At 37.2% G+C, this 12,108-nt stretch overlaps 2 protein-coding genes across 3 annotated transcripts in view; both read left to right on the top strand.

The window, feature by feature from the left end:
- Lvrn (laeverin) overlaps positions 1-2,709 on the top strand; it is a 110,105-nt gene extending 107,396 nt beyond the window's left edge. The window contains exon 20 of the mRNA XM_047555723.1: positions 2,588-2,709. Within this exon, the coding sequence (XP_047411679.1) occupies positions 2,588-2,620 (33 nt within the window). The 3' untranslated portion in view covers positions 2,621-2,709. The remainder of the gene's footprint in view (positions 1-2,587) is intronic.
- The window catches only part of Arl14epl (ADP ribosylation factor like GTPase 14 effector protein like), a 35,394-nt gene extending 24,526 nt beyond the window's left edge, over positions 1-10,868 (top strand). The window contains exons 1-4 of one of the 2 annotated variants that reach the window (XM_047555724.1): positions 2,778-2,881; positions 4,347-4,464; positions 5,969-6,108; positions 9,579-10,868. In XM_047555724.1, coding sequence (XP_047411680.1) covers positions 4,369-4,464; positions 5,969-6,108; positions 9,579-9,801 — 459 coding nt within the window. In that variant the 5' untranslated portion in view covers positions 2,778-2,881; positions 4,347-4,368 and the 3' untranslated portion in view covers positions 9,802-10,868. Of the gene's footprint in view, positions 1-2,777; positions 2,882-4,346; positions 4,465-5,968; positions 6,109-9,578 lie in introns of those variants that run through there. The other variant, XM_047555725.1, reaches the window with a different exon arrangement.
- Positions 10,869-12,108: the final 1,240 nt, after the last annotated feature.

The raw sequence follows: 12,108 nt of genomic DNA, 5'->3' as shown, positions 1-12,108 counted from the left end.
ACATTGTTGTGAAAATTCTTTGAAGGAATAAGAGTAGAAAGTTCAATAAAGTCCTTGGTATGTAGCATGTTCCATAAGCTTAATATTCACAAGACATTGAGCCCTGGCTTTGTTCTAGCTTTGGGCTTGCTGGGGATAGAGAAAGGTGTAAGACTGCTTCAAGAAAACTAAAGACCTAATGGAAGCAGGAACTTGCATATAAAAATGATGCTGAGTGTAGATCAAGATGAATGTTATAACCAATATGTCTCTGGAGCTACTAGGGTAGCTCGCAGTGGAGAAAGGGGCTTGTGTCCAAACAGACTGATGAACTATTTCCTCTAGTAAGATAGTCTTCCCTTTTCTTTCTTTCTTTCTTTCTTTTTTTTTTTTTTTTGGTACCAGGGATTAAACCCAGGGGAGCTTAACCACTGAACCATGTCCCCAGCCCTTTTTATTTTTTTATATTGATACAGGGTCTTGCTAAGTTGCTTGGGGCCTCTCTAAGTTGCTGAGGCTGGCTTTGAACTTGCCATCCTCCTGCCTTAGCCTCCCGAGTTGCTAGGATTACAGGGGGTGCCACCCCAGTTGACCAGAAAGACTTTCTGTGAAGAAAAATGAAAGCTAACCTATTCAATGTACTTAGTGAAGCAGGTGATTTCCATTTTGGCCATGTGTTCTCTTTCCCCACACTGATACCTAATATTTGCTTCATTTTAGGAACCATTCTTGGACTAGCTCCCTCTAGAAGTCTGTGCTAGGGGTTGTGAGTGGAACACTTGGGGAAGCCTCCTTTCTTTGTGTTGGATCATATTTTGTATCTTTCATAGGCAATCTGACAAAATGTTGGGACAAAATTGAGAGTTTGTCAAACTGATTTCACATTCTGTGCATCCCTGTCAAGGGCAGTCACTTAGGACATGCTACATGGCCTCCTGCTGTGTGCTTGAAGATGAGCATCTTCCATAGCCTGAGTGACCCTGAGCTGGGAAATGTCATTCTCATCACCAAGAGCAGTGGAGATGGTGGCAGTAGGTTCTCCCTGCCCCTTGGCAGGGACGCTTAATCTTAGTTTTGTACCGTGGACCCCTTAGCTTGACAGTGACATCTATGGATTATTTCCCAGAATAACATTTAAAAAATTTTTTTTAGTTGCTAATGGATCTTTATTTTATTTATTTATATGCAGTGCAGAGGATCAAACCCAGTGCCTCACACATGTTAGGCAAGCGTTCTACCACTGAGCCACAACCCCAGCCCTCCAGAATGACATTTTTAATGATATAAAATAAAGTCTGTAAGATTACAAAGGAAACTAATTAGGTTAAAATACACTTATCAAAATATTATGATACTAACATGCCCTAATTAATAGCCCATCAAATAAAAGATCTAGTTTCAGGTCTAAGAACTATAATCATTTTAAAGAAGTAATGAACATTAATGAAATTTTGCATATACACAGCAACTCTATTTGGTTAATAAAATTTATGGTTTTATAGTCACAGATACTGCTAACATTACTGAGGCATGTTGGTTACATTATCATAGAAGGAAATGCCAGAATATCACTTACAGATTAATAGAAACAAATATGTATTTTTTTTTTACTTATCCAAATTCAAGAATCCTCTGCATTGTCAAGAATCTCTGCCTTAGGAATACCAAACAAGGGAAAAGGGAGAACTCTGAGCCTTTTAATTACTTTTTCTAGGACCAATATTTTGGGCACACAATAAAATCTAATTACATTTCAGTACCTGGTGAAATTATATTATACTTTTCTTTTGCTTTATTTGAAATGCAAAGTAGCAAATTTTCCCCTAATATCTTTTTGGAGACCTACATTTTACAAAGGACTTTACTCTGCTTGGGGTAGAGGATTTGCATGAGATACTAATTTCTTGAAGTGCAGTTAAATCCCAGACCAATTCAGGAAAAGTTCTTGCTTACAAAGATGCTCATAATCCTTCCAATGAATAGGAAAATCTGTTATATGAAGAAACTAGAAGGTTTGGGACCTGTTTTTTGGAGATGTTCTGGAAAAAAACTCCAAACAGAGGCTAAAGGGGAGAGATATTTGTGGATAAGGAATGGCCGCTTAAGAGGCAGAGGGTCAAAGTTCAAAGTTGAAAAATTCAGATAGGTAAGAGGTGGGGAAGATGCTAATGGGTGTAGCTTTTAGCCCAAGTGTGATATGTGGCGCAGAGATGAGCTCAGGCAGGTAAGGTGGAGACAATTTCCATAGATGTTGGCTAATATGCCAGTGATGTGGGATATTATTGGCAAAGAGGAATCATTGCAATCTTTTAATAGAAATGAGACAAACTTCTGTTCCTGGAATAGTAACATGGCCATAATGTATTAATGAATTAGGGGTGGGAAGAAAGCAACAAAAGTTTTCCAATCAAATGGCAAGGCTGACTGGATAAGATTATACCTACTTTCCCTAACCTAATGTTTCCCATAACTACCTAAAGATAGAGCTTGCCTGGAGAGTCTATAATTATACAGATTATCCCCCAAAATTCTAGCTCAAGTAGTTCTGGGATTCAGCAGGGAATTAATGATTTTTAAAATAGCTTCACATGATTTTATCTTCTAACAGGTTGAAAAATACTCAACAGGAATGTTTGATTGATCAAATCTCAACTTGCTTGTGATAGTGTCAAAGGAAAAAATTCCTCTGGACAAAAGCAAGGAAGACTATTCAAAGCTGTTGTAATAAAGTACAAAGACCAGGACTCAGTATGAACTTAACTCCACTGAAACAAAGGGTGGTGGGATCTCAAAGGCTGAGATAAACTACTAGAAAAGAACGGGAAGATAGAAATGGATTATTGGTCAATGGAAGGCATCAAGTACATTGTGTTATTTTGCAAATGTCTTTCTCTGTGATAAGGTAACTTGTGTTTGCTAATTAGTACCTAATCAAAATTAGACTCCCATCCTCTGATGGAGACTGGGAGAAAGGGGTACTATCTTCCTTGATTAAATTTTAAAGGGATAGATCCCAGGTCCTCGAGAAAGACAGTCCTGGGTTATAAAATGACAGAAAATGGGAGATTTATATTCCAAAGGAACAAATAAAAAGTTCATAATTGCAAATTTTCTAATGTAAATGCTTCTAAAAGAAAAAGAGGTCAGGAAGAAATCTGTCTAAAATTTAGTGAAGCTGAGATCACCTTGGTCAAGGGTAATGTATTGCCATTACTCACACTGCTGCTGCCATTACTGTTACTATTATCATTTGGGTAGACTACTCAGTAGAGAAAGGAAGGACCAAAGTTAGGAATTTCAGAAAAGAAATATCAACATTCCTTTCTAACCTAATGTTGGCAATTGGAAAGTGGGATACAGAGGGTGTGGCCAAAGGTGTTGACCCTAGACTTAAAGACAATGAAGACCAGTGATAGAAATGGAATTTCCAGCTATCTGAGACAGACATGGTGCCAGAAGACCCAAGTTAACACAGTAAAGCATAACTCTCAGGTTCCTTTGGGAGAAACAGCACTTGGTAGTCAGCAGGGGTAGCTGAAGGGAAGTAGGGAGAACAGCAGGGCTTGTGGAGACCTCTGGAGCATAGTCTTTTCTGGTAGAGCACTGTAGACAGCACTGCAGACCAGCCCTGCACCATGCATTCAGGATCAGCAATATGTGGGCTATACCTTGGTCACCCAGAGGTCTCTCTCTCTCTCTCTCTCTCTCTCTCTCTCTCTCTCTCTCACACACACACACACACACACAAACATGCACACACACCCACATATTGCATATACATTGAAAATGTTATATATACTAAAGTGTTTTGAAGTGAACTACAGACATTTTAGCAACTGAGTGTTATGAAAAACTCCACACCTTCCATTTAGCCTAAATTACATCAGAAATTTGTCAGAAAACTTATTGGAGGGGGTCAAGGTTTTTAAAGGTAGCCTGGGGAATGATGAAGTGACAGTTGGAACCATGGGTGGAGATGAGATTTTGACAAAGTTACTGGAGATGTTTGACATTAATGTAACTTGTTTTTTTCCCCACAAGAGAGTGAGTGTAAAGGGTGAAGAATGAAGATCTGAGATTTCAGTCTTCTTATGTAGGAGAGGATGGTCCCTAGTGTTGCCTGTTCCAGAGAGGTCTATAATGCTAAGGATGTTGAAAGGTACAGTTGATTTGCTCATGAAACACCTGTCAGAGAAGAATGCTTTGGGGCATCACATACAGGATTCCAGAATGAGTGAGAAAAAAGGAGCCAGGAGTTCAGGAAGTCTGACTTTAAGAGAAAATGAGATGTGGAGGAACAGAAGAAAAGCATTATAAGAGAAAACAACTGAAGATGTATGACATTAATGTGTTTTGCTTCTTTTCAGTTACTTTTCTTAGTGATTAAAAATGACTGAGAAATCAGATAAAAGCGATTCCATTCAAAAGAGACACACAGAACGAAGTTCTCCAGAGAAAAACTGTCAAATTGGACAGAAGCAATTGGTATGAAACATGGATTTTATGATTCCATATCATTTGGCAAGTTTCAAACTTGGGGATCTCTGAGATGCTGGTGGACTTGTTGCAAAGGCTCCACAAGATGGGTCTCTGTGCCAGCTGTTGGACTGGTTTCACCGGACATATGTCCTCTTTGCCTCTCACATTCCTTCATTTTTATTCCAATGCTATTTGTATGCAATAAAATAACCCTCAGAGTAGAATACTTGAAAAAATATATTCAAGTGTTTTAATTGAACAAACTCCTATTTTGTTCTTACTGTGTCATGGTTCTCAACTTTGTATGTATTGACTCATCTAATTTTTATCACAAGATACTATTATTGTTCCCATTTTAAAAACTGGGAAAATGAGACTTAGTGAAGTAGGAACTTTGCTCAAGGCACACCACTGGCAAGTGGCAGAGCTGACACTTGAACGCAGGTAGTCTTCCCCTGGCATGTCTCTTCCTAACCTCTTGCTAAGCATGTAGTACCTAGATGGAACTAGGTTTTACCTGTTTCATCTCTGTACCTAAATGAAGAGCTGATACATAGGCTCAAGTTTGTACCACAAACCCATATATACATACTAAGATGAAATTTTCAAAGAAACATATTATTTTAGATTGCCTACACTATTATATTAAATAGATTGCAGGAGAGCCTATGAGATTCTGTTACTAATGTTACAATAAAAATGCCCCTTTTGTCTCCAGGTTTAGGGTTTCCATGTACATTCCAGCTTATATGTTTGGTGCTCCCCAGAATATTTTTTCTAAAATCCTTCAAAAGAGCATCACCTTTCCTTGTGATGTATGTGCTGTATGTTAAAAAAAAATAGTATTTGATTGAAGTATTTGGTTTCTTTCTTTCTGATCAGGCCCCCTTTAATTTCTAATTACAAAATACCCAAAGACTTCAGAAAATTTCCCCTAATGTTCTAGAAAATAATTCTAGCAAGGTATTTCTGTTCAAATCTGGCTTTGACTGAAAGTGGATCCTCCAGGTGGCTGTGTTCTGACATGAAGGCCTGGTGATGTCCACACCCCCAGGACAGGGAGTCTCTAAAACTCATCCCTGACCTGGAGGGTAAGGCCATGTATACCATGGGTTCTCACTGGTTTGAGACTTTACATGGGCATCTTCAGCTTGCAGTTGAGGAAGAACCATTGGACCATCCTTATCCTCCAGAAAATGCTATTTCTGAGATTCATCTTCATCCTATTTGGAAAGCTGACTGGGGTTTTTCAGGTAGAAAGAAGTTTTCTGTTTCCCCATGATTCTTTTTTGCATTTTTATCATGTGAGTTTTGTATTATGTATTTATTTGGAAACAATAACCTAATTTGAGACTATTTACATCATCTTTGAAATTTAAGCAGGTCGACTCTTTGTGTTTTCTATATAAAATAAATATACTTTCATGCCATTATGATTAAAGTTCCTTTTGAGACAATGTAAAATGAATGATCTGATTCCTACTTCTAAAGCATTTTGTTTGTTTCTCAGCAACAAATAGAACGGCAGCTGAAATGCTTGGCATTTCAAAACCCTGGACCACAGGTAGCCGACTTCAACCCTGAAACAAGGCAACAGAAGAAGAAAGCACGGATGTCCAAGATGAATGAATATTTTTCCGTAAAACACAAGTAAGGTCATTCTATTTGATTAGTGGGATTATAAAATTTTCAGGATCTATCCAAGCACAGTGGTGCATGACTATAATCCACTCTGGAGGCTGAGGCAGGAGGATTGCAAATTTGAGGCCAGCCTCAGCAACTTAGCAAGGCCCTAAGCAACTTAGTAAGACCCTGTCCAAAATAAAAAACAATAAGGGCTGGGGATGTGGCTCAGTGGTAAAGTGCTGCTGGGTTAAATCTGTAGTACCTAATGATAGTAATAATAATAACAATAAGTAAAGAAATAAAACTCTTGTTTCTCCTTGATTTTAATTAAATTTCCTCTTATGATTTAAAAATACCTAAGTTACAGCCTGAAAGCTAGCAAATTCAAGAAATCAACTATAATCTGAAACTAGAAATCGATTAATAAAAAAAAATCCCTGTATTAGATTAATAGCTTTAGTAGGAAACATGATTAAAAGTAACAAAGATGCATCCTTAGAAGGAGAAATAATATCACCAAGGGAATGAATTTGGGATATTAAATTGGTACAGTACTATCATTAAGATTGCTAGTACATCAGAAGTAAAAGCTAGTTGGGAATGTAACTCAGCAGTAGAGAGCTTGCCTAGTATTGAGTCCCTGGGTTCAATCCTCACTACACACACACACACACACACACACACACACACACACACATTAAGCACACCAAAAAGAAAAGTTGGTAAGTTCAACTGCATTAAAATTAATAACATGGGGCTGGAGTTGTGGTTCAGTGGTAGAGCACTTGCCTGGCATGTGTGAGGCACTGGGTTTGATTCTCAGCACCACATATAAATAAATAAATTAAATAAAGGTCCATCAACAACTAAATATATATACATATATATAAATTTTTAAAAATTAATAATATATGCTCATTAAAAGATGCCCTTAAAACAATGAAAGAAAAATCACAAAGTGGAAGTTATAAGAAATCAGTATCCAAAATCTTTAAAGAATCTTAGAAGTAAATAAGATAAATATCATATTTGAAAAATAAAGAAAATAGTGAACAGGCATTTCATAGAAGATAAAACTAATGAGGACATTGAACCTCATCAGTACGTTCTGGAGAAGGGCCATGCACCTCAGACAGGCAGAGTGTAGTATGATGATATCAAAACTGATAAAACTTTGGGGCATGAATTGAATGTAAAATGGTACAACCCCTATTTAAAAAAACTTAGCATTTCCTATGTGTCTTATTACTTCTCATTTTCATTCCTCAGTATATATCCTGGAAAAAGTCTTATGTGTAAGGGGAGACAAGGTCAAGAAGTTTCATGGCAACAGTGTAATAGCAAAAGCAAAGTGTAAACAATTCAAACAAACTTCTGTAATGGAAAATATAAATGACCTGTGCTATATTCATAAAGCAGGATACATGTAGCAGTGAAAATATTTGAATAAAGCGAATGTGTACCATCATGGAAGAATTTCAAATCATTGAGTAGGATAAAAAAGCAAATTACAGAAGAAATATCTCAGTATGCTTGGGGATTCATACATACCTGACTTAACTAAAAGTAAAACAAGGGACTCTTTTAGGCAAAGAGCAGTTCCTATTGAAGAAGTCATAGATGAATATAATGTGTGGTACATGAGGAGGACTTCAAAGGTATGATTATCCATATATCATGTGTATTTTAGACTCTTTTATATGTAGGATAGTTGAGAATTTTATGAAAGATTGCACCATATGGGCAGGAAACCATAATATCTGCATCTTGATTTCTGAGTCAAGGTCAGGGAGTGTTTAAATTTAGGCAAAGCTGGAAAAGGACAGGTGCTCTCCCTTGGTTTGGGGACCACCCACTCACTATCAGTTCTATATTAAAATTTACATCTCTTCTGATAAATTTTCTGTGGGGCTTGGGAACTGTCTCATACCTTACATGAAGCACTGTAGATGTAAATCCTCATCAGAAGATGTTCCTGAAGTGTTACATCAGGCAGCAAGTGTACATGCTTTATTAGGAAAGGGGAAAAGGATGGAACTGTATTATTTCACTGAAGAGGAAGAGGTGAGGTGTTTTGCCAGCTTGGAGACAAATGTACAGAGGGTATATAATTTGATCACACTAATGAAGGGCCAGTCTTTTGAACTTCAACTGGTAATAAAGGATACAAGTCATAGAGAGATGTTTTTGTTATCTAAGTCTTTTCAATAGTTCAGTTTGGAAGAATGTATTTCAGAATGATTTGGTTTTGAGGTGTTATGGGCCAGGCTATATAAGCAATGACCAAATAGACTCCATTTTACCCTGAGACTCCATGTTATGTAAGAAATGCTTCTCCTGTGAGAAACCTCTGCCTCTGTACCTACCAACAGTTACTTAGCATGACATGTTTGGCAACACAAAATGGCAATTCTTGTACACTGTACTTGTGCAGTATACTCTAACTGCATAGAATATAAATGATTGTCTAAATGTTAGTAACCATTCTTTAAATTGTACTCAACTAGGGTTATTTTGACTCACTTTCTCTTCTGCTTATGATTTAGATCTCATGATTTTTGCTTATGGTTTCAAATCATAGCAACAGCCACTTATGATTCATGTACTAACATGCTTTAAAAGGTGTGCTCTAAGCCCAGAAGGGGGTTGGAGAATGCAGACTCCCAGCCTGCCCTCTGTCCTGCCAGCTGGCTGGTGAATCCGGACCTCCAGCTGGTGAATAAATGTTTCACGTCCTGCTTCAAGACTGACCAGGTGATTTATTGCAGTCTCTCCATAACAGAGGGATGGTGGAATTCTCATGAAAGTCTCTACCCCTTGGCCATGTTGCAGAGGCTGGCAGGAAATGTGGGAATCTACAATAAGGTGTGGCCTCTGGTGCTGTCCCATGGCACAGAGTATCTTGCCTTCACTCAGAACTTATCATGTAGGGTCCTACCCTCTCTGTCACATACATTCTCCCTTCATGCTAGGTGAAAGAAATCAGAAAGGAAAGAAGCGGCACCTGTAGAATGTTAGTAGAAGAGTTTTCTTATTTAAATGATTTTGATTTAGTAACTGATAGTTCTCATTTTGAGTCCTTAAAAAAAAGGTAATTGGAAAAATATAAGAAAGAAGAGTGTAATCTATTTTAAGGGAAAATTCCATCAAGAATGGTTAAATTTTTAAGAAAAAATTATAAAATTCATAGGAAGAAGTTTTAGTCCACTATTCCTCATACTTCTTTGAGGATTATTACATTCCCCCACAATGTTGGGAAAATGAAGAGTTACTGTCCATCTCAAGCTGACTGCACTGGAAGTGGTTCCATCACCTTTTGACTGAATTTCCCATGACATCATTGTCATCTACTGTTCTGGAGTGTTTCTGGGTCACCTCTGGGGTGCTGTTCTCTCAGACTAAAACGGTCATGTGTATGAGGTCACAGCTTTATAATTTATTTTCAGTGTTGAGGACAATTGCAATGTCATATTGAAGTCATTCTTCTCTCATAGAGTTATGAAGAAATATGACAAAAGCGGCAGGCTAATTTGTAATGACGCCGACCTGTGTGACTGCCTAGAGAAGAACTGCCTGGGCTGCTTCTACCCCTGCCCCAAATGTAACTCCAACAAATGTGGGCCCGAGTGCCGCTGCAACCGACGGTGGGTTTATGATGCCATTGTCACCGAATCTGGAGAGGTCATCAGCTCGCTGCCTTTTAATGTTCCTGACTAGGAGCTGTTGTGCATGGACTGATTTTTTTTTTTTTCTTTTTTTTATACATTTAAATCAACCTTTTTCTCTTGGATGAATTTTAGGGCTTGGGCAAAATGTTGGAAAAACATACTCAAGACTACAGAAGAGTGTATTCTGGGCAGTGATTCTATCTATAAGCTTTGGTCTTCTCTCATTCTTTAGCTTGGAACCCAAGAATGTGACAGTGGATGGATCAGAATCTCTCCCAACACCCCCATCTCTACTCTACCTTCAAATTAAAAATCTCGCCCTCTTTCCTTGTATCAGAGAACGTGTAGTTTTAAAGATTTTTCAAAACTCTGTAGCTAAGAGCTTTTCTTACATAGAACATAGAACTATAAATTCAACAAGTCTAGGTATCCTTGTACCCTTAGGTATCACTAATTCTAAATCAGAATTACCATTTGAGATAGAAGAAAAACAACTTGTGCGTCTTTTAACTGTGTATCCATAGACTCATTTTTTTAATTGAATAATTAAAACCAAATTTGGTAATGCTTGGTAATAATCTTATTATTAAACATTTGTATTTTATTTGTAAGATTGAAAAATCAGGACTTGAATATTCTAAAAGATGGTGGTTTACATTTTTAATTCCAGGATCAGTATTTCAAGACTTTTTTTTTCAAAGGGAGGAAACTTGAGTCCATTAAAAAAAAAAAAAGTTGCTGAGAGTATTGATGAGCAGTTAACTAGGAACATGATGTGGCCCTTTTTGTAGGAGGTGTATAGGAAGTTGAATTTGGCCTTCTTTGAACTCATTTTTTGACAGTCTTGTTTAAGTCAGCACATACTTTACTGTGTGCATCAGAATCACCTGAAAAACTTGTTCATCCACAGATTTTGCAGCCCCACACCCAGAGTTTCTGATTCATTTGGTCTGGGACCAGGTTTGAGAATTTGCATTTGTAATAGGTCCCACATGTTGATGTTGATACGGCTGGCATCAGGACCACACTTTGAGAATCACTTCTCTAAATTATATTAGATACATGATGTAAGGAAGTATTTAAATAGTGTAATTTAATAAACTTTTGAAAAGAGATAAGAGCTTTTGTTTTTGTAATAAATTTGAAATGTTATAAATAGAGTTTTGGGGGTTTAATTTTCCTTCACAATCAGTTTCAGAACTTGTTGCTTGCACTATCTACATGTACTAAGAAAGGCTTCTGACAATTCCAAACTGTTACTTGACAGTATGTTTTAGGACCAAAATAACAAAAATCCTAAAAATCAGAACTTTTGTCCACATAGCAAGAGAACATATTTGGCATTGTTATGCACAGAATTTGCTGGGTTGTCCAAATTCAACTCACTTTTATGGAACATTTACAGTGAACCAAACAGTGTGCTAACTGACTCCATTACTACCTTTAACCATAACAGCCTTGAGAGGAAGCTATGAGCTGAAATTACCCAACTCACATCCTTGACTTGGTCACCAGGAATCTGCAGCCTCACCACCCTAAGAAAGTGTGGAGGGTCTTTCTTCAGTTGATGCATTCTTTTATTTTGAGAATAGTTAATAATTTGTAAATAGAGGACCAAATGCATTGTTTTTTTGTTTATTTTAGAATCACATCGTTTTAAAGCTAACAGAAACCTTGCAGCTCAACTAGTCACTTAGTCAACAGATATTCAAGGGAGGCTGCTTTGTGTCAAGCAGCAAACCAGGTGCAGAGGATAGAACAGTAAGTGAAATCTACCAGTTTCTGTTCTCATGAAGTGTGTGGATTAAATCAAACTCTTTTTACTTTTGTTGTTTTGGTTTTTACTTACACAACTGAGGAAATTTAGACCCAGTCAGATAAAATGAGTTGGGTGAGGGCACAGAAGATCAGGCAACCTGGGGTTTTGAGCATTAAGAGTAGGTCACTGTTTTTTTTTTTTTTTTTTTTTTTTCATGATACTACAGATTTCCCAAATTGACCTCATCCTAAAATGCATCCAGGTTCTTTTCATAATACACAATCCTGAGCCCCTTGTAAGTCTCAGAAATCAGATCCTCTAAAACTGAGTCCTGGGCATCCATATTTTAAAACACAAATCCTTGATAGATCTCATGATGAGATCACTTTGGGAAACACTTTTAAATCATTAGTCACCTATTTTTTTTAAATAATAAAACTAATCCATGGCAAATTAGCATTAAAGTTTCCTTCCCTTCTATCTCCTCTTGTCATTCAGTCTTAGGCATTAATCTGACTTAAAATGATCTAGTTTAAAAGTATTTTGGCAAATTAGGTTGGTAAGTTTTCCTAATAAAGCAAAAAATAAAGTAAAAAG

The sequence above is a fragment of the Sciurus carolinensis genome, chromosome 6 (assembly GCF_902686445.1).
Source record: "Sciurus carolinensis chromosome 6, mSciCar1.2, whole genome shotgun sequence".
NCBI classification, from domain to species: Eukaryota; Metazoa; Chordata; class Mammalia; order Rodentia; family Sciuridae; genus Sciurus; species Sciurus carolinensis.
Note: the sequence above shows the minus strand (reverse complement) of the source record. Positions and strands in the feature narration are given on the sequence as shown.